Here is a 24022-nt window from a genome sequence, read left to right as displayed (position 1 = left end):
ATTATAGGGGAAGGGGGAAAAGAGTTTTTGGCAGGCCAAAAGGGGGAAGCATTTTTTGGCAGGTCGAAAGGGGGGTCAAGCGATTTTTGGCAGGTCGTAAGTGGTGGGGGCAAGCAATTTTTGGCACAGATATTTTGGGCACCGTTTCTATATTACGCCCTAAAAAGGCGTAGGAAACAATGACATTAGGAATACGTTCAAATATGCAAAATTTCCTGCCTGCGCTCGCATTATATGATAAGACAATTTAAGGTTTTAAATTCAGTTTCCCCAAAATCTTGCATGTGTGTGTGGGGGTGTGTGTGTGTGTGGGGGGGGGGTTGGAAGATTTTTGGCACGCCAAAAAAAAAGGGGGCAAATGTTTTTGGCACGGCCAAAGGTGGGGAGGGCAAGTGATTTTTGGCAGACCATTTTGAGAATTCACCACCCCGGGGTACACATAATTATTGCACCACCCCTTAGAGCGGTTTATAGTAGCGCTCCATGAATGTGTGCCAAACATTGCTTCCCCCTCTTGGCTTGCCAAAAATTGCACCTCTCCCCTTTTAGCTTGCCAAAGATTTCTTACCCCTCCACATGGCTCATAAATTTATTGCATGCATATATATAGCCCCTCATCGCCTATCCATCTAGACAAAGTTTGCAAATTGGGAACCCAACAAATCGTGAGCATGGTGAGGGCCCGGGGTGAGGGGGAAAGTATTTTTTGGCATGCCATTTAAAATCATGGGGTTCATATGCCTCTTTCCGGGGCCTAGTTTGAAAAAATATTTCATCGCAAACAAATTTCGGCCCCCCTTTTCAGATCTCCAAGATTTCAACCCCCCCACCTTTTTTTGACATGAAAATTATCGGTCAACCCCATAGATAAGCATATAGGCCTATAAACTCAATTTCCAGGAAAATTTGTGGTCATTTTTTTCAGGGCCCCCTTAGGAGGGTCAAAAATTTTAAGGGCCCCCTTTTTGCATTGCATCAGCCCCCTAACAAGTGTTTGTGAATCAATCCCGGGGAATCAATTTTTTAAGGCCTTGTATAAAGCGCGGTTGATCCAGGACCACAAGTGGCGGTCAAGAACTAATAAAAGCGAACTATTTATAGAGGTACGCAGCAGCAGAATAGCTCCGTTAATTGTTTGGGTCAATCATGTGAAATAATACTGATTGGAACCAGCTGGGGGTCTTGTTTACGTACATTTACGCGCAGGACAGTCAGTCAGTCACGATCACGTCCACGTTGAACACCACGAGTGAATTTATACTACGAAATACCGCTAGTAAACAATCCAAATTTTCCGTGTTTTCTTGTGTTTTTGAGTATTCCTTGTGACTCCAAGCATGAGTGGGGATTATAAACTGAATCCTGAGACATTACAGGAACTGATCGAGAGCTTACATGTCCTGTTTTCTACTGATAAAGTCAACGTTGAAGAAGTTCAATCAGTAATGGAAAACTACAAAAGTGATGAAGATGATTGGGACAAATTTGCCAAATATGATCATCACAGGTAAGGAAATTACATGAATAAAGTCCAAGGGATGTTCAGAGACTGTTTGACGATGCCATTTTTATCGATTTACATTCTTTCATATATCTAACTCTGGTTTAGCATTTTTGAGAGGGTGTACCGGTAATTGAAATTTTTAATAAGCTTATAATATAATATTTTTCTATTCAGAATACTGCATGCTGTTCAATGCATATCCATCATTAATGATATCAATCATGTCAATGGCAATGTGCATCATCAGACTGATAGGCAAAATAACTCATGATTCATGAACTAATTCTCGATCATGAGAGGATATGTACCTTCTGTACAGTTTGCTCGAAAAGTCTAGCCAAGAATTTGCTCACCGATAGCTTCACATTTAATCGACTAGGGCTAGGCTAGTCGGATTCGCGGAAGAAGCATGACACCTTGTGAAGCAATGGAAGTTCAGAAGTAAACACAGGTGATTCGCATCAAAAATGTTGGCTGTTGCTAAAATTACACTTCAGCAAAATTTTAAACTGTCCTAAATACTAAATCTAGGCAAATCTTGCTCAAAAGATACAGTGACAGTCATTTGACTCATCGAAATAACTTTCATCCAAATTTCAACATTAACAGAATAAATAACCTCCGGTGCAAAAAAGTGCACCGCCGCCGTCCGACCGAAAAACGATAGCAACGTACTCTAGCATCGAATGCGTAACTATCGTGTGCAAATTCGAAGCTAGAGTTCTCGAGTAAGTGTCAGTGTACTTTTCATAGAATAACACGATCGCGCGACCTACAATCCTACATCATGATCGAATCTTGACCTTGCCTAGCAACGATATTGTCATGATTCTGATTGGTCAATCCTCATAAGTTGTGTTTGGTCTGTTTGCGCCATAAGTGCCGGACTTTTATGCTTTGCATATATAGTACGCTCGACGCAAATACCTCTGACTGTGTACGTATACATGCAAGTTGGCAATGGCTCTCATGATTGAGAATTAAATATTTTGCCTATAGGCCTACATGTAGTCCCTATTCGATATCTTTTGCAAATTTCCTTGAACAAATTAAGCATATTATTATTGCTAATTATTTTGCACAAGCTCCATGTACACACTTGATATCATGCCATGCGCATACATGTACATCACATGGTTATAATATTTTGCAGTAAACATTTCTTGACGAGAGCGTATTTTAAGCGTACATCGCGTATTTACTACATGTACGTTGAAACGCACTTGTCTCTGATTGGCTGCTGAGGCGATCTGCTGTTACCGAGTGGAAATTTATCCAGTGAACTTTGCGCCGTATGCGATATGCGTTGTTAGCGCCGACTTTGAAACATTACATGCTCGTCAAAGTTTTACTGCAAAATATTATAACGCTTGAACTTTGTTTACAAGGAACCTTGCTTGCAAAAGATTACACATGAATCTGTGATTTGATCAGTTATCCATTAGAAAAATTACGGAGGTTGGTTGGCAATTTTTTTTGTAAACACAGTAACACACACATTTTAAGCTGTAAATTTCGTATGATAAAGGCGTTGCAACTTTTTTGTTTCTTTTTTAAAAATTTAATTATATTTTTTAATTAAAAAAAAAAATTGCGAAAAAATAGAAAACAAGTAGGGTCGGGCCTATCTTAAGGGTCGGTCGGGTTACGCCAATCAAACAATTTTTTTGTTAGGCCTAATTCATTGATAACCTGATGATTATTGAAAATCACTTTGATATGACTTGATCAAGATTGACAAGTCTATCCATAATCCATTTAGGTCGCTAAACTGGCGATGGATGATGATCGTCGAGACATGATGATGTGAGCTCATAAGTTACCACTCGCTCAGGCAGGTGCTTTCACATGACTTTCTTTTGAGCATTGTAAAGCATTAGGCCAAGTTAAATAAATAAAGTGTCCGGACTTTCTCAACATTTGGTGATGGAGGCCCTTATTATTATAATTTGTTACTAAAAAGAGTCATTTCTGTGTAAAATTGCAAAATTTTGCAAAACTTTTGTCAACATATTGATATTGGAATATATTTTGATGATTTCTCCGGAAATATACCGATTTGGAATTGGTGTTGGTAATTTCATTCAATATATGTCAAATGAGAAAAATATGAGCTTTTACCTGAGTGATTCAAAATTCTGCATTTTTATGGGTAAAGTGGGGGGAGGTAGTAGGGTCGCATTTAAGGAGTTTGCGCGTCCAGGGACTCCTTATTTTTTGATTTTGCCCATTTTGGACTCCTTAAATCTCAAGTTGAAAGTGACCAAAGGGTCCGATAAAAATTGTATGGACTCCTTAATTTCTCGATGCACGGAGACATAAATGATCAATTAAAAATAAAAAAATAAAAAGATCAGTAAATCTTTTGAATCACCATAGGCCAACAACACTAATAATTTCACTGGAATATTTGACAAGTTCTGAAGTTTAGAATTTTGGACAGATGGACTCCTTAAATTCTCATCGTACCCCTTAAATGTTGGTTTTTTCAGGTACCAAAGGGTCCAGAAAAATTAAATTGGACCCCTTGATTTTTTTTGTGCTCGCGCTACCCCTGGGAGTGAGGCTGTCAATCAGGTTACCCACCTTTAATGGGGTGGAACCCTTTTGTCCTGAACAGCATGTCGGCAAAGGAACAATGCGTTTCGTGATCTATATACTTCACAAAGGATGAAAGGGAAATTCCATCGCATTGATCTTGTACTTATTGCATGATATTGCATGATCTATAAGGTCGTGCGTCATGAATTGGGGTATAGGAAAAGGTGGCGGTGTTACATTTTTACAATTTTTTCAGGACATTCTATACCAGATCTCAAGAATGGAGAGGGGTACTGAACTAGTTTTGGTCTCATTTTGTTCCTAATTTATCTAGCTAACATCTTGGAAAGTAACAACTTCACACTACATTTCCTTCTTGAGATATTGCAATTCAAACAAAGTAGTGTCACGGGTGGCGGCGAATACGGTTGAGGCGAATACGGTTGAGGCATGTGTTAAAGTATAGGGAATATTGATTTTGAGTGCCTCTCGAATTTATTTTTTACTGTAACTTTGTAACCCAGCAAGGTAATGGGATGGATTATGTACCATTGTTTTGGTATTTATGTCTATTAGGTAATGTGACCAATTTTACTCCAAGCTAGTATAATTTGTTGTAAATGTGCTGCATTCTGTGTCATGGGTTCTAGGCTTTTCCTATACGTTACTGTACTAAGCATGCAATTATGCTCCGAAATGTTCTGAATGTCATATTTCTTGAATAAGTTACCCTACTTTTGTAAAAGTTATCATTTCTTAGAAGGAAATTTGATGAGGAATTCAAATATGCCATTGGTTTTTGTGTAAGGCATGAAGGAAAAAAGTTTTGATTGAAAATGTAATAAAAATCATAGAAATTTTGTACGACTTTTGAACACCCTGTATCTCAGTTAGGCAACATAACTCATCATTACAAGTTTGCTTTTTTTGAAAGTCTACAATGTCATTAGCACATCTAAAAAGGTTTTAGCAGATCAGGTGTTCATGTTAGTAAATAAGAGCTGAACAAAATTGTATACTTTTTGAACCAAAATTTAACTTTTCCACCCTATATGACATTTGTGTCACCCTGTATATTGACCAATTGTTTGTGTGTGTATTCCTGGTACTCTAAGCTAAATAGTGATATATAATTTTATAGGGTTTTGATGAACAGTTTATGAATTAGATCAGTTTAAGTACAAAAACATGTAAGACAGGGTTCGAGGTTTGAGTACGGTTTCACTGCCAAATGTGTGAAAAAAATATTTAGGTGTGAAGAATACTTCTAAAAATGAGCATATATATTATTTCTAAGGTAAAAATGTCTGAATTTTCAATTTTTCTAACTTAGAATACTGTATCTTAAGTCGTTTTTGGGTTAAACATGGATTTATGGCCATTTTTTACTGAAAATGACCAGTTTTAGGTGAAAAAAAATTTCACCATTAATTTTTAATCCCTCATATTTTCTACTATATAGATAAATGTTGTCTTTCTCTGTTATTTTGTATTACCTGATGGTTTATTTGTTCAAATAAAACTGTTTTTAATTGATTTCATTGCTTACTTTGTATACCATACCCGGATAAGTTGAACTTGAAAGTGAAAAACGAAGCCCAAAAAGGTCATTTTCGAGAGATTTGTATCTTAGTTTCAGCCATAAAATTTGATCTAAAGGGGCTAGAGACCTCATTAACCCCTCATTTTAATGATATTTCAATTTGCCACACACTGATAATAATTTTAACTTCCTTCAAAAAAGAAAAATTGAAGAAAATTGCAAAAATGTAACCCCTACCCCTAAGCGTGAAAAAAATATGGCAAATTGTAAAAAAAATTATTTCGGAAAAACTTATGGAGGTACAGCTCTGAAAAGTTGATCGATTGTGCACTCTACCAATCCCCACAATCGATTAGATTTGTGGAATGATGCCATGTATACTTTTTTCAAAATAATTTTTTTTTACGACTCAGATTTTGCCCCATTTTGAGGTTCACACCATTTTTCTGATGTATCAACCCCTTAAACCCAAAGGTCACACCCATAAAAGTTATTCCAGGAAGAACAGTCAATGCCTTTCATGTTGTGCCCTCAAATATGTAATTATAAAGGGATGATCTGATGATAATATGACCACCGATGATGAAGAATCTTTCACACCGGAGATGTAGTATGGGCAAAGCATGGTTGCTTCTGGTATCCAGCTAAAGTCATTTCCCCAACTGATGTACCTGAACATCTGAGAAGTTCTATCCTGAGAAAACTGAAACAAGTATTAGTCAAGTGGTATGGTGAAGAGAACTTTAGTTCTGTACCAGCTCATCACATCAACCACTTATCAGAAAATAAAGTTGATGCAGCCCGTGCTGCTAGATCACACAATATTCAGTTGCGCTATCAACAAGCCATTTTTGATGTCAGGGGTGAATAAAGTGCTATGCTTCAGTATAAACATTTTAAGATTGTGTAAAGGTAATCAGTTATACATTAACACTTTAAGAACATAATTTCTTTATGAGTTTAGACATCAATAGATTTATTGTCTTGACACCAAACCTGACCGCTATATGTTTACTAAATATATAGGAATACAGGGCCTCAGTACCAACATCATTTCATTTTCATACATGAGAACAGTGTTTAAGCAGTCTTTATAGTTTGTTTAACATATTTATAGATTCAAAACAACTTTAACTGAAGTAATAATGCTCTGTAACTTTTTTAAAATACAGTTGTGTTCCAAGTAGACTCCCAGGATTGGTTAACATTTTCATATCATTCTTCGTAAAAACAACATGCGCTTAGAATTTGTTACATATCTTTAAAATGGTGATAGCCTGTGTATTAAAAACTTCAGAAATGGACTCAGCACAAAATTCTAGTCCAGAAAACATGTATAATGTTATGATAACATGAACTTCATTTTTCCCCCATTTTGGCAGTAAAACCGTACTCAAACCTCGAACCCTGTCGTAAATTGTTCAATTTTTTAGTATGTAACGCATTTGGCCCCCAATTCATGGCGCACGACCATAAGAAAATACCCTATTGCCATAAATGATGGAACAAGTCTAGGTTCATCTTTGGATGACGGCCAATAATTCCATCACATGTGCATTACTTATTTCTGAGAATGTTGCATAATAATCATATCCGTGAATGTTGTGCAATAATATCCCCTCCCAGGTTATGCAATCTGTTTGGCACCAAATCAAAACAAATGTTTCATCTGAGAGAACTGAAACATTTTTGCTGAACTATAATATGGTATCGGCCTTATGTATTAGTTACATGTAGTTACTTGCTTACTGGCTAACCTTTTGGTCTGAAAAGGAAATAGTCACATCTCGAAAAAGATATGATATGATGCCAGAGTGACCTACATTGTAGTGTCAAATAAAATAGAAAACAGTTAAGAATTTTTAATAAAAATATTCTCCACTTGGAAGTGACACTCATAAACCCGGTGGGTCCTTTTCATTTCAAAATGCTATATAATCCCCTGAGTGGTTCATCTTCTCTCCTTTTTTTTTTTTTGACACCACTCACTGAGTGATAAACAAAAAAAAAGGAGAGAAGATGAACAAAAAGTCACTTGGTACCATGAGATTTGAACCACAGACCCCTTGCATACCAAGCAGAAGATCACCGACCGGTAGCGACAAGGATGTTGTTGGTGGGCCAGCCAACGATTCCGTGGGTTTATGACTTGTCGCAGTATGTAAAATGCAGCATAAGGACTGGAACCGGAACCTGAAATATTTTGTTTTGTTTTTTCACACAGATACACAAGAAATTTGGTTGATGAAGGCAATGGAAGATTCAATCTCATGATACTGGCTTGGGGAGAAGGTCAGGGCAGGTAAGAATCCTAGAGACGAGACAAAATATAATAGAGAGCTTGCAATTTCCAAATGTGTATGTATCATATGCTCCTGCATCTATTTAAAATCGCCCTCATGTGACGGGATTTTGAATAGATGCACAGGCCTATGATATGGACGTTTGGAAACCGCAAGCTCTCTATTATGCTGTATTTAGGTTAGGGAAAAAAAAAAAGGAATTGTTTGATTGGTGTACATGTAGCCTGACCCACCCTAAATATACTGCTGAGTGCTGACCCCAAATATTTTGGCCAGCCAGCCCAATTCATTTATGTGTATTGGCTTCAATGGGTTTATCAGCTTTTGCCATAATTTGTGTAATGTGGTCTTTGTCATAATGGATCATTTCTGATGCCAAAGCTCCCATACACAAGCTTCTTTTAACACTTCTAAAGGCCTTATATAATGTCTCAAAATCCACAGCCGACTGTGAGAAAAATACCCCTTTTACGTGAATCTTTGGAGTTTGGACGTGCCTGATCAGATACCCCCTTGCCCCCCCTCAAAATTTTACCTCAAGTTAGATTTTGTACCCTGTGCAATCTAATTCTAAGGCCATTCTTCTACAAGTACAATGTACATTTGAGATGAAGAACTGTGTCCTGCAGGAAGGAGGTGATTGAGAAAATACTCACTGAAAGGTCACATCCACAAATAGGAGGCAATAATTGTAGTTTACAGTTTCAGGTCAATGTCATTAGAGGCCATGGTCACATCAGGGAAGGTCACTTCAATGGACATGACACTTGTTTTAAAAGATCCCACAATGCATTTTAGTTTCCTTTAAGGTAGCACTATCGGATATAGATTTTTTTCTAATTTCAATATGGTCGCATGTCATAAGTTGGGTACAATTTCCATTACATGGTAAAAAATGAAAAAAAATGTATTCTTTGATATGTTGTATATATTGACAATCTCTAATAATTAACACCATTTTTAATCTTAACACCTGCCTAATTTTTGAGATAATGCTTAATTACTAATTAATTAATACACAGGCGTCTATGTAAATCTCAATTTTCAAATGCGTTTTTCTCAAATCGGACCTCAATTACAAAAATGACTGTAGAATTTTTATTTTATGCAAGAATGTCATCAAATTTGGAGGATATGTTCTCAAAACATTAATGCTTCAAATGAACTATTTAAAATAATTGTATGTATGTTAATTACATTGTAAAGGTCAATGACCTTTTTATGAGTAATTAGCGAGATGGTTATTCTATTATTGAGGACATGAATATCAAGAAGAGAATTGTACATTAGCATATTGCTAAAAATACTGAAATTCAACTAGGATTTCATTAAAAATGAAAAAATGGAACATATAACCCTTTAAGGTGGTACTACACACCTTGATAAATTTGTGACTATTTTTGCATTTTTCTCAAAAAATAATATCACACTGGTAACAAAAGTCATGTATATTTATAGGGGTAAGGAATCAGTTACTACACTGGAATTTCAGTGACTCAATCCAAGCGGCATGCGTTATTTATGATAAGAAAAGAGGTACCGCTAGAATGTACCTGACTTCTTAACATATATAATGAATCCCTTGTCTTGAATCACTGAAATTTCAGTGAAGTAATTGGATTCCTTGCCCCTATAATATACATAAAACTTTTGTTACCAGTGTGTAGTTACTTCTTGAGAAAAATGCAAAATTTGTCACAAAATTTATCAGAGGGTGTAGCGCCACCTTAAGTAGTCAGTAATTGTTTTAGTTGTACAAATTCAACATTCAAAGCTGTCAATACATCACACCCTCCCTAGATTTGAAAAAGTAACCAGTAGTTTTGACATGCTGACATGTGAATTTTCACATAGGCCCTATTGCACACTCCCGCATCCGCCTGCTCCACATCCGCCTGCTCCTCCACCCCTGGCATTTTTTATTTCAACTGATGTGATTTTTTTACTGAATAATTTATAATTATGTGCTTCAGTAGACTGAAAGAGTATAATATTAGGCTTAAAATGAGGTATCAACCACTGCTGTAGGATATGGGGTTACGGAAAGCCAATCAAATTTGTATCGCAATTTTCAGAAAAGTGTAATCCCTCCACCCTTTTAGCATACCCAACTTATGACATGCGACCATATGTGAAAGTCCATGCTCTCTTGATTACAAAACTGAAAATTTTATTTTAATCGGGACATTCGGTTCTCGAGATGTGGCCTGTCAAAATGGCGCCAAAACCAACAAATTATAACAACTTTCTTTTTTATTTTCTTTATTTTCGCATGCAATGTTGTTAGGTAATTTTCTAATTATATATGCATAAATTATGCAAAGTAAAGTTTTCAGATACAATTAGAAGAGGTATGGCACTGAAACTTGGTACATGAGTAGTACACATGAAATGCAACAAACCTACGGTCGCGTTTGGCAAATTTCCATTTGCATAATTAATTAGGGCCCTAATCAACTTTTCTAATTAGTGGCCCTAATTAATTATGCAAATTGAAATTTGCCAAACGCAACCGTAATTTTGTAGCACCTTGTGTGTACTACCCATGTACCAAGCCTCAGTACCATAGGTCTTTTAATTGTTTCTGAAAATTTTACTTTGCATAATTCATGCATATATAATTAGAAAATTACCTGGCAACTGGACTCAAAAATATAGAAAATAAAAAGAAAGTTGTTTGTTGGTTTCGCGCCATTTTGACAGGCTATATCTTGAGAACCGAATGTCCGATTGAAACAAAATTTTCAGTTTTGTAATCTACAAGGTAAGAGCTTTAACATATTTAAATTGAAAGAGAATCTAAATTTTTGCATTAGCCGATAGGGCCACCTTAAGTTTAAATTTGCAATTTGTCAAACAAAAATGAATTGGAAGGAAGATTATGAGGTAATATTGGAAAAGTATTGGGATATGTAGTGTATAGGCCTACACCAACTAGCCCTACTCGTATAGGGCCTTTTGAATGTGGTGATCCAAAATCATGCTATATAACTTGGCTATATATCCAGAGAACTGCTAAACCCTGTGACTGCTATTCCCCAGAGTTATAGCCAAAATTGTAGGGCCTTTTTTTCCCCCGGGTGGAGCGGTTAGTGGGTTTTAGCAGTTCTTGGATATAGTGTGTTTAAAAGGCCCTAGTAGGGCTAACACCAACCCCCACCATGCAGTGGAGTTTTCTACTTCAAATTTAAAACTTTTGCAAAATTTTGACCGATTTAGACATTACTTCTTTTTCATATAGCCCCTATAAAATTATAATATTTTGATACCCCTGTAAAATTGTAATATTTTGAGTAAGATGAAAAGGGTTCGTTCATGAATCATGGGATTGGATAATACACATGATGGCTGGGTTAATACCATACTTAGTATTTGGGGCAAGATTCAGGTTGTTTGAGGGAGGAAAAGAAGAAAAGAAAGTCACTTAAATTTGATAATCATTTTTGTAGGTTACAAAATTAATGCTCTAAAGATGGAATGAAGTATTTGCTCACTGTTTGAAGTGAAAAAGAAGAATTGATCACTGTATGAGATCAAAAACAGACATTTATGTTACGTGGTGCAATTTTTTCTATCAGATAGCAATGTTTGCACAGTATTTTCGGTGGGACATGAGAGCACATCAGACACATCAAATTGCATTCTGAATACCTGGGAATGTCCTTCTGATATCAAATAATTTTGAAATTTGCGATAATACAAATTAAAAGTCAAATTATTAAAAATGTAGGCCTATATTTTTGACATTTAACAGTCCTCAAAGTAAACTTTATAAATCTAATGATATCTACATGTACCTAAGGGGGTACTACATGTACACCCCTGCCCAATTTTGTGCCTATTTTTGCATTTTTTTCAAAAATTATAGTGCATTGGTGACAAGTAAGATATGTATTATACATGTAGGGGCAAGGGACTATAACTACTGGACTGGAAATTTTATTTCAGCACAGACAACAGTTGTGGAGTTACAGTCAAAAATGAGGGAAAACCAATATTTGATCAATAAATCAAATTAATCAATAACTACTCGCCTTGAGTTACTGAATTTTCAGTGCAGTAGTTGTAGTCCTTGCCCCTATAATATACATATCTTACTTGTCACCAATGCACTATAATGTTTGAGAAAAATGCAAAAATAGGCACAAAATTGGGCAGGGGTGTAGTACCGGTACCCCCTTAAAGCTGAGACTGAGGAAAAGCTGTCTATCATTTGAAAATTTTGACATTTTGTACTATTGAAGATATACATTTTCCCTCTAAAAGACCTAAAAATATTTGGTTCACTAGCTTCCAGAATGATCAAATGTTCCGTCATTTTTCGTCAGTATGTAAGATTTTTTTACAGGCTGACAAATTATGCATTGACCTCTTCCACTAGTTAGTCAATCGCTTGTAAACATACACGCTTGATTGCGCATTGAGTATGTGACTGACTTCTATTATGTGCAAATGTATTGCTTAAAAGACTCTAAATACTGGTACTAAGAGTCTATGCTGATCCCGTATCAGTATATTATTACTTGAAAATCCTTGTTTTACATGTTTCTTGCCATGTTGTGATGCCATCCAAAAAAGCAAAAACAAAACAAAACACCAAAACATAGATTAATACCTTTTTTTTTTTTTGAACATGTATGTTTTTTCATGATCTGGACATGTTTGTTTTACATGTATGTATGTATTACAAAATACATGTATCCTGTTTTGGCTCATGAAACAAATATTTACAATAGATCCTGCTTTTACATCCGCAATCCGCATCCCTTATTAACATCCTCAAACATCCTTTAATTTATTAAATGTTGTCCTAACAGTAACAGGATTTGAAGTTTAAAAGTGTCACTGTATAACGGGACTAATGTTACGTATATTTTTTAATCCCCCTGGCAAAAAAATGGAAATTGCTTCTATTTTAAATGTTGAAACTAGTAACATGTAAATAAAACCAGAATTTCCGTGTCATCCTATAGTGCAGAGGCTCCAAAAGTTTTTAATAATGGGGGGGGAGGGGTACATGTAATTGAGGGGCCCTATATGGTACTTGCCCATAGCCACCAAAATTATTGCCCCCCCCCCACTTTCTCCGGAGCCATTGTAGTGTGTGCAAAAACATTACATCCATAAAATTGTATCATGCTTGCCAATTTGGCACTGTCCCAACAATATGAATGAATTTTATTTCACAAGAATTTTGATGAGAGCAGTGTTGTATATTTTTACAAAAGGGCTTATTGTTTTTTCATACTTTCAATTTTATGAGATATTTATTTCCATAACTTGACATCAATGTTTTTCAATAGGTGAAAGGCCCAGGTTTTCTTTCAGAACTTCCAAAAGTGCTTATTTTTTTGCTTACCAAAAAATAGGGAATTATCAAGTGTATAACCCTGGATGAGATCCCAGTTGAAACCCGTTCCCCTTTAGTACTTTGAGCCACCTGGTATCATTGCATACACATATTATTATCAGTGGTCTTAAATACATTTCAGCCACATGATCAGATCGTGTGGGGCACATGTATGAGTTTTTGAAACCAAATTGCACAAGCTCATTTAAAAAATAATATGACTGGGTGAAACAAAAATTCTGATCTGAGTAGTTTGTTGAACCACAGATTATAGTTGAATCTGTGGTTGAACATAATTGATATGTATTGTAATTTTCTTTCACATTTTGTTCAGTATTTTATAACCAAGCTAAATGCAAAATTTTACATTTTCATTATGATAATGTTTAACTTCTAATGAATGTTTTGATGCCATAAAATCATGACATTTTCACCAGACACCTGACATTTATAACATATAATTGATTTTCTGTCAACAAACTTTCGTTAAAAGATAAAAATTAATTGAAATAGATTAAGTAATGAATTACTTGTGTGTTGAACGAATATTGTACATCAAATATTTTGAGTCGGTATGGCCCGTTAGGTCCGTCCCAACCTCTACACACTGTCACTGGTGTCTACATTCATGTTGAGCTAATATACCCAATTACAATTGGTGGACATTACTGACAACACAGACCGGTGTACTGTGCATTTTAAAAACATATGCAGTGAGCATCGAACTACTATGGGAAACCTGCCACATGTATGCGATTGTTACTCAAGGGGGGGGGGTCCAAAATTGAATTTTAATTGGCATCATTAGTATAGAGATACACAGATACAGGATAGTGTTTAGTGTACACTATTAATTAGCATTATACACAGAGGCGGTAAAAGAACACAATTAAAGTTTGCTAGGGACACGGCCAAACTGCAATTTAGTCTCATTCATACAAATTTAGCGCAACACATAAGACCGATGGACAAATATATAATCTTTCATAATCTTCAGATTCAGAAATAAGTCAGAAATGTGGATCCAAGATTTATGAAAAATAAAACCGCGGCACTAGAAATAAAAACAAAGCAAAACATGGAAATCTGCGGAAACAAGGCGACTCTTGCATCCCTACATGTATGCACACTAGTATGTGGCTGCTGGGTTTCTCTATCGTAAGTCCAAAAAGACAGGTCTCCTACTAGCTTACACCTTGTACATGAGACAGAGTTCATGAGTCTCTTGCCATTTATTCAATAAATGGTGTAGATCCAGTTCTTACAAGTACTAACATTGTGTGGACATTGTTCTATTGCAGCTCCATTCACAGCCATTCAGATGCACATTGTTTCATGAAGGTCTTAGACGGTACGTTGAGAGAGTCGCTGTTTAGTTGGCCATCGGAATCAGAAAAGAGGAGAGCGATGAACCAGATAGGGGTGAATGATTATCAACGAGATCAGGTTGCCTATATCAATGGTAAGGTGCTGTTAGAATCCACACAAATAATGCACTATTAAACTATTCACCCCCCCCCCCCATCCAGGGGAAATGATGGTCTTGTAATTTTTGGAGTAATAGTACATTTTTATGTAATTATTTACAAAGTACATTCCTTGATCCCTGGGACCACTGTTATAGTGTGTCTCATCTCAAGTTGAGGGAAACGCTATGTTTTCACAGTGACAGATTCGAATCATTCTGTTAAAATGTGGTTGTATCACGTCGCCGCGCCACTGACCACCATACAGACAAATCGCCCATCTATGGGGATTCATATGCCCTGCAGGATTGGGTTACCGTGCAATTCGAATCTGCTAACTACGAAACCAAATCATGGTTTTACTCTCAACTTGAGACAAGACACACTATTGCATGTCCCACTATTCTGTTGTTTCTAATACCTTTGTCAATCTCCCTGGTTGCAGGATTAGATACAAGACGTTGGCCACCCCACGCCTGGGGCGCATCAACTGCCTAATCCCCATGTAATCCCAACTTCTATTCTGCATTGGTGCCCCACATTACCCAATTGAAAAGTGCATAAGGTGAATTATGACTTGGTGGTAAACAACTGAATGGTGACTAGCTTGGGAGTGTAGACAAACTTGACTTGATCAGGAACAGAATTTCGGCGAGAATCCGAGTCTCGAAACAGATTTGCGTGAATCAAAGTTCATTCTCGCAAAATTTTGTAGTTACACAGAAGTTAATTTGCAAGAATCAAATGATTCCCGCAAATTTATTCTGCTTGGTTTTTCGCACTTTGAAACAAAATTCTGACCCTGCTTAATTGTTGAGATGAACGAATAGTAAAAGAATGTAGATAATAGTTGAATCAGACCATATAATTAATGTAAATAGATGATAAACAAGATTGGGAGTTACAATGATTCAGTATCAGTATGTCAACACTCAACGTTAGGGTGTTTGTATTGTTAATCAATATGGTCATTTTCACGGTAAAGGGTGTAACTTTGGATTTTTAACATTTTGATCCGTAGTTTTCTAATAAAGCCACAGAATTCCATGATTTTTGGCCACATAAGTCATCTAGTTAGCAGCTACCTTGGGTAGCATAATCATCTTCGGAGTTACTGCTCAGTTTTAGCAGGCTTAAATGTACCTAATATTGCCATTTTGAAAAACTGTAAAAAACAGTAACATTTTGGTAAAACCCTGTGTTTTCTTCAGTTAGTTCATGGATAATTTTTCTTATCCTGAAAGTACGGTCATATGTTCAGTAAACACTGCCACATTAGATTTAATTGTGAACAGCCCTGTATTTTTGAGAACCGGACTTCGATATTTGTCGCTTCGAGGCTTCATTTTCCGTTAACAATTGTTAACAAACTTTGTGGGTATAGCTTTGGTTCATAATTCTTGGTTATTTCTTCACTTCTTCTTGATTCATAACAGTTGATATCTTAACTTGAAATGGGTAACAAAAATTAGTTGATTTGCAAGCTTTTAAAATTTTTATAAAATCTTGACTTCAAAGAGCCGATTTTCCGTTAACTTTTTGAAGCCTCCAAACAAACTGTTCAGCAAGCTTGGGCAAATATAAATAAAAGAGCTCATCCAATCTATTTATCAAAATGTAGCAAAGTAGATCCTCAAGTCACTTGTTTTTAAATCATGGAGATATATATCACCGCTTGAAAATGGGACCCAATACAAACTTTCCGTTAACAATTGAAGCCTCCAAACAAATGAAGCCTCCAAACAACAGTAAACTTAATTATCATCTATGCATATCTAAATTTGTATGTTCCATATTGATATCTGCATTGTAATTGTTGCATGATATGTGCAGAATGTCATAAATTTAAAAAAATTGATATTATGGTTAATGCTTGAAAAATATACTGATATCCAAGAAAGCCCGCTTTGGAGGCTTCACATGCAAATAACACCATACTTAACAAATGGGTGAAAAAATTATCATGTTATAAATCTGCAATATCTGCCGCATAGAATCATTGATTCAATACACACAAGAAAATAACAGCTTAGATGATCCCAACAGTGTTGTTTTCAAAAAAACTACTTCTGCCATGTTTAACCATTGTAAACATGAAGCCTCCGAAACAAAAAAAAATGACTTGCTGTGATAATTTAATTTTTGTCACAACTGAAATTCAATACTTAGAAGCAAAGCATGAAAATTGGTAATTGTGATATTTTTACCTATTTTTTCATGTCAACTTGTAGTAGTTAGCCAAATATTTTACTTTTATGATCACCTGTGTTGTTAACTGAAGCCTCCGAAACACAAATCGCTTGAATTGCCAATTCTAAAAAATAACTCCAATTTCTGTGAAACTTGGCTGGGAGGTTCCTTTCATCAAGTAGTATTTGTACATGAAGTTAGACATTTAAATTATTTTAGGAACCCAATTAAAACTTAAAAAATATGTTTAAGGTTGGGAAATTTCCATTGCAAATGACCCTTGATGTTAAAAATTTTCAAAATTGCAATTACAAACATAGCAAAATATGGTATAAAATTTAACTTATATCTGTTGACTTACTTTGGAATGGGATTTCACATGTATTCCAGCTTTCATGTCATAATTTTCTGAGCTTATGTAAAATACATTTTTTCTTAGATTTTAACCAAAATGTTATGGAAATGTCAAATTTTTATCAGAAATCAAAAGGTTTAAGCCTTGAAACACTATTTTACTGGAATTTAAGTTGCTTCTATGCATGATTACAGTAAACAGAAACATATTTAAGTGGTTTGAAATTTTGACCCTAAAAATCAAAAGTTACACCCTTTACCGTGAAAATGACCATATATGTCAAATATTGATATAGATGACATTTGTCGGGAGGTTGATATAAATTCAAGCATTAAGTACAGAATCACTGCGCAATGGGTTGAAGGAGACAATCCTTTTCAACACTGGTTTACCATTGAAGACAGGGATGTAAGATCTTTGTTTTAAATTATGAAAAGGGGTGTATTTGGAGTTAGCCCGTTCTTCCTCCAAACAGATCAAGATTCTATCATCAACTTTTACCTTATAAATTGCAATAGATAGATAGATAGAATAGATAGAAAACAGCTTCAGTGACAAGCACTGCTTTCCAAGCAGGCCCTCATACAAAGTACATTATATACAAACATCATAATTATTTAAAATTTACACAAGATGTACACATTAAAAAAGTAACATCAAGTAACTAGAAATACAGCAAACAAGTTATGTGATAATAATGAAATTGATTGAAAATTACAATGTACACAAGGATAAAACTTTTCAAACAGGAGCTTGGTAAGCATGGTAAGCTTCTGATTTGAATTGGCCTATTGAAATATTCTCCAACTCTGTTCTAACTACTGGAGATAAATTATTCCATGCATAGGCTGCTCTCACATGAAATGTACGTAGCCCTGAATTTGAATTAAATTTTGGCACAATCAATGTATTTGTACTATGATTTCTAGTTAGGTGGGTATGGATATAAACTTGCAAATAATTTTCCCAATTTTGCCCAAAATAGCTGATGCTATCTCAGTAACGGAGAATGTCGTGTCCCGGGTGTCGTGTTAAACTGATATCACCAATTACCAGAAAGAGCGCCCTCGGTTTTAACTGTGATATGATCTTATCTGAAGTTGAAGTTAGAGGGTTTTACCATAGAAGAGCCAAACGGAGGCCCGTTTTTTTTTTTTTCAGATTCCTGTTTTCAGGATTTTTTTCCTATTACACTTTACAGCTATTTAAATCCCTGTGAAATGCACAGGAAAATCATGGTCAACTAGAGCGCAGAAATTATACTAGAGAATATAGTTGGTGCTGGAGGATATAAATTTTAATATACTAGGAGGATAATCAGTGTTTAATTTATCACATTATAGACCTGAATACTATTTCGTAATATGATGCTAGCAAAAAATTAGAAATGTCGCATCATTTTAAAATCTTTAAAATCTTGCAATCTAACAACTGTCACAAGTTGACACACAGCATAGCATGACCACAGCATGATGTAGATAGTGCTTTTTCTTTTTCAACCTCTTTCACTAGTCTGGAAAATAAAGTTGCCTGCAGTCTACTGCGTTTATCTCATTCAATTTAATTTCTTTTCAATTGTATTGATGTTCATTTTAAAGTAAACCTGTGTTGTATTTTCTTTTATACAGATTCAAAAGGCCTTCATAGAGTTGAGAACTTGAGCCATAGTGATAGTGCATGTAGCTTACATCTGTATTCGCCGCCTTTTGATTCGTGTAAATGTTTTGATCAAAGAACGGGAAAGTGTGCAACCAGCAAGGTGACGTTCTGGAGTAAATATGGAGAGAGAACGCCATTTGTAAGTATTTGTTAACAACATTAAGGGTTGAGTTTTTAAGGCGGGCACAACATAGCTCACCTTTTTTTTTTCAATTTTAATTCCAAGGTTTTTTTTTGTGGCTTCAGAGTCTCATGACTCCCTCGGACCCAAATGATGTTAATCGGCCTGGTTGATTTGTCACAAGAAAGAAATAACAAAATATTACAATTTACTTTGACCCATGATGAAATGGTAACGATCAATTGGTTCAGGTGATGTTTTGGAGTAACCATGGATAGGGAATACCAATTGTAAGTGTCAAATTTGTTAGCAACATTCTTGACTTTATCCTGTTGAGAAAGCATTGAGACACCTAAAAATGTTACAGGGACAAACACCTTGGGGTGACATCACCTCCACCAGTGCACCACCACTAAGAATGTGACATAGTTTTGATTTAAGTTCACAGACAACATTTTACATTCAGTGAATGCCAGAGTTATCCAAAATTGCAGTGCTGGAATGAAAGCAATAATGTACAAAAAATGTATACAGGATCAAATTAAGACAACTAGCCGATAGGTAGACTAATTGAATGAATGTAATATATGGAGTTGAAACTCACATATTTTTGATTGAGATCTAATACTGGAACCATGAGTTTTTGGCAGCTTACACTATGTTGTGTCTGATACCATCAGTATATCATGCTGCTTAAACTATTTTTGTAAAGCTATCTGGCCCTGATTAGTCCTCGATGAAGTCGTTATCTATAAAAATAAAAAAAACAAGTGTCAAAACCATGACCTACATTCTCTGAGGCATACTAGATTATGGCAGTGAGTTGTCATTAGATATATTTTGCGATCAGAGGGAAGGCGCAGTCTCAGGACTTCAGTGATCAGAGGGTTTGTGTGTAGTTTGTGTCCTAGTCACTAGACTGGACTTATGTCATATCATGAGTGCTCTGATTATGAGCTGTAAATTCAGTGAGAGTTAGTCAGAGAATCTATTCTCCCAACGATTCTCCTATACATGTACGTATAGTAGGAATTCCAATTGAATGAACGCAGCTTTCAACAGCTGTACTCCATCCAACCGCGATCGTATGTTAAAATAAATAAATGTAGATATTTATATAGCGCTTTATGCCGTAAGCAGCCTCAAAGCGCTTTACATTTATTCTGCCGTTATTAGAATATGTCGGAACCACGTTTGCAGCCTACAATTGGTGCAGGGTTCATCAGTACAATGACTGTGACTACCCCTAATAGCTTCCCATTACACCTGGGTGGGTGAGGCAAACGAGGCAAAGGGCCTTGCCCAAGGGCGCAACACGGTGGTGGGACGGGGACTCGAACCAACGCACGTCGAGCAAGCTCTCAGATTATGAGTCCAAGGCAGTAACCACTGAGCCACCGTGTCCTGTGTTGCGTATTTCAGTTTGCGAGAATCAAAATTGATTCTCTTATAATCAAGCCTACATGTATTCCACACACAGGAAGTTAAGGGGGTACTACACCCCTCGCTAAATTTGTGTCTATTTTTGCATTTTTCCCCAAAACTAATAACACAGTGGTAACAAAAGTTATGTATATTATAGGGGCAAGGAATCCAATTACTACACTGGAATTTCAGTGACCCAAGACAAGCGGTTTGTTATTTACGACAAGAAACAAGGTACCGCTAGGATGTACCTCGTTTCCTATCATATATACTAAACCGCTTGTCTTGAGTCACTGAAATTTCAGTGTAGTAATTGGATTCCTTGCCCCAATAATATACATAACTTTTATTACCAGTGTGTTATTATTTTTTTGAGAAAAATGCAAAAATAGTCACAAATTTACCACAGGGGTATAGTACCCCCTTAACTTGATTCTTGCAAGATGAGTTTGTGAGAATCAATTTAATTGTGATTCACAAAAAGTTCTACAAAATTACACCTTGTTGGAAACTAATATTGTTCTTAAAACTCTCCGTCCTTTGTAAATGTAATTCCTTTTCTTTCTTTGTTTTAACAGAAACCAGGCGGGGGCTGTCAATCAGCAGTAGTTGAGTTTGAGCAACCAGAAAACAACTGAAATGAATGACTTGTAAATGAAGAGCCTTACCAAAGAGCAGCTAATATGTGTGTCAAGCATTTGATGAAATAAACTAAGTATAAAGTGATCAAAATTGGTATTCGACTGTTATGGTCAATTCATATGAAGTTGTAGTGACTATTAGCATGCATGGGAGACATAGGCATATTTTTTTAGTGTAAATATAGAGGCTTTGAGTTCAGTTTCTATTTTGTTGTACCTTTTAGGCGACAAAAAAAGAAAACCCTGTTCTACGGGCCCGACCGACCCAGATTTTAAACAAAAAAAAAAAAAAAAAATATCCAATACAAATGAATGCCGACCCAAATTTCGGAAATTTCAGGAACAAATTTTTTTTTTGTATTTTCTCAAATTGCAAATTATTTACAGATTTTGGTGATATTTTGGGTCATTTCAAAAAAAAAGAAAAAGAAACAGCCGACTGACCGACCCTACTTGAAAGGTCCGTCCGCCCGTAGAACAAGGTTTCTTTTTTTCGTCGCCTTACTTTATAAGAAGTTTACGAGCATCTTTGGTGATAAAGTTTAATCAAAGTTCTGGATATCAAACGATTTTGTTTCATTGCGAGCTTTTCGCCGTACCTTCATCCAATCGCAACATTAACTAAAACTGGTTGGTGAGTCCAGAATTTGGATTAAACTTAGTTACATACTATTGAATGACTCATAACCTTATCTTTATTATTGCTTTTTGTACTATGTTGTAAGCTTTTATTTGTACGGGAGATAATTATCAAATGTGATGTAATTGAGCATATGAAGCGACTTGTGTGTCAAATGAAATCAGAATTGATTTTGTCATTTCTTACTTTTGCTCATTCGTCAGACAACAAATTACTGACAATTTCATTGAAATTGATTGAAACCTTTGATCCTGAGAGATGATTAGAGTTTCATGTTGCGGAAATTAATACACACAAAGTATTTAGAGCCTGCTTTCTGACATCCCTTCAAATCGGTGTTAGCGATAAACCACTTGTTTTTCCTGATCGTGTTACAAATGATGTCGTCATTCAAAATGACAAAATAATATTTGAATTGCATGATACAATGAAACTTGTGGGATTATCAGATTGCATTTTGTAATCACCGCATTCATTCCATTAACCACCCATTGCCTTACAAATGCCCACCCAGCGACTTTACTACACATGATCCTCTATCAATCATTATGTGCAGGTTCCATGGAACTACATGTGTATCAAACACAGCACCATCTACACCTAAAATCTATATTCTGGGTTATTTTTTACATGTAATTATGTAAACGATATAAAAAATAAGCACCCACCCAAAATGGCAAGCGCCCTGAGCAGTTAATGGAATGAATACGGTACATAGTACACCAGAGATTTTACAACTTTTATTTCTTACTTTCAAACTTATATCCTTACATACAGGATCAGGATATAAGTTTAGGAAGTGAATTTCATACCACAAGAACCACTTTGCTCAGCTGGTATAATTTTGTTTCATTAGCCTATTCCAGTTGAAATCAATACACCCCTGTATGGACGACATGATCTTAATCTTCCACACAGGGGGTGTAGATTTCAAATGGAGTCACCTATCAGATAACCCCATATGAAATTCACACTCCCTGTGTAGAAGACTAAAGTCTTGTTTTCGACACAGGGTGTATAAATTTCAACTGGGATGGCCCATTTGTGGCGTGATGCAGCTAAAAGGTAAATAAATCTAGATTGATTGTACATTCTAGAGAAAGTGGCTGAGTTTGTCCCAACTCTCGAGTTTTAAACTGTGTACTTATTCCTTATAAAGTGTATTTTTGTTGGTACAGTCCAACTTCTTTTATCCGGATGTAATGGGACCAAGCATATGCTGGATAAGTAAAAAATTCAGAGGAAGTGAATTGTGTGTTATTATATTAGCTCATATGGGGTAGTAACACTGGAAAGGGGATATCTAAGGATTACACGGTACTGTACATAGTACTGTACAATGCTTCAGAGCATGAAAATAAGGTGTTGGAAACATGTTTCCCTTTGAAGACATTATGCAGTCATATAATGGAAAGATCTGTATAAATGAGGTCTGGATAAGGAGGTTGGACGGTAATTTGGACACATTTGTGAGTAAATGAAGAGGCTGATATTTATGGTTAGTAATTGTTTTGCAAATTTCACTTCCTTGTAGGATATGTGTATGATCGAAAGGGAAAAAAATCTACCAGGGGAAACAGATTCTGTCCAACTTGACAGAAACTAAAGTAGCTATTCCAATGGAAATACATACAGATGACCTTAATCTCCCACATAGGGACTTGCCGAGGGAGTGTTTCAAATGGGGTTACCGGAATGGGGTTACACCCTCTGTGTGGGAGATTAAGGTCATGTCTTCCACTGGAGAATGGATTTCAGTTGGAATAGCCATTAGTATATAGGCTAAATACTGTTATGTGCATTCAAGCACATTTTGTAAATAAGAACCTTGCCTTGCTTGTAGCGTTTTACTTTGTATTTAATCATCACCTCGGAATTGAATTGTTATAACTTTTGCTGCCGGAGGGTAAAATTGTTTACTTCCTAGTAAGAAAATTTGAGGTGGATCCAGTACTTGAAAATTTATTTACTAAAGGGTGTTAAGATATAAGCTGAGAGTGCTATTTTGACTGTTAGCACCCATCTTGCAGATTCAACAGAGGTCTGCTATACTATGAACCACAATGGCCTCATCCCAATGGCATAGTTCAATAACCTCAATTAAACAATCATTGTGCACAATTTGACCTCAAGTTGCAGAGTACGAGTTTTTGTATCCCAATTTTCAAAGGTCATTCAATGAATATACAAATGTATTGGGGTTAAAGAACTGCACCCTGATAGATGAGCATGTTGTGGATCCTAGTGCTACCCCCTTTGTACCCCAGATGTAAACAATGTAACC

The 24022-nt window shown here is 35.9% G+C and overlaps 1 protein-coding gene across 1 annotated transcript; it reads left to right on the top strand.

Annotated features, from left to right (window-relative positions):
- Window positions 1–1201: 1201 nt before the first annotated feature.
- Window positions 1202–23662, top strand: LOC140142958 (cysteine dioxygenase type 1-like). Its single transcript, XM_072164986.1, has 5 exons — window positions 1202–1507; window positions 7813–7890; window positions 14543–14703; window positions 18881–19050; window positions 21036–23662. The coding sequence occupies exons 1-5, from the start codon at window positions 1338–1340 to the stop codon at window positions 21093–21095; spliced, it is 639 nt and encodes a 212-aa protein (XP_072021087.1). The 5' UTR covers window positions 1202–1337; the 3' UTR covers window positions 21096–23662.
- Window positions 23663–24022: the final 360 nt, after the last annotated feature.

This window comes from Amphiura filiformis, chromosome 20 (genome assembly GCF_039555335.1).
Source record: "Amphiura filiformis chromosome 20, Afil_fr2py, whole genome shotgun sequence".
Classification (NCBI taxonomy): domain Eukaryota; kingdom Metazoa; phylum Echinodermata; class Ophiuroidea; order Amphilepidida; family Amphiuridae; genus Amphiura; species Amphiura filiformis.
This window is presented reverse-complemented; position numbering and strand designations above follow the sequence as displayed.

Excerpts from the sequence above, each read along its gene's own strand:
- LOC140142958 (XM_072164986.1), top strand. The coding sequence starts at position 1,338 with ATGAGTGGGGATTATAAACTGAATCCTGAGACATTACAGGAACTGATC. Across the intron at positions 7,891-14,542 it reads TGGGGAGAAGGTCAGGGCAG|CTCCATTCACAGCCATTCAG; the intron begins GTAAGAATCCTA and ends GTTCTATTGCAG. Across the intron at positions 14,704-18,880 it reads TCAGGTTGCCTATATCAATG|ATTCAAAAGGCCTTCATAGA; the intron begins GTAAGGTGCTGT and ends TCTTTTATACAG.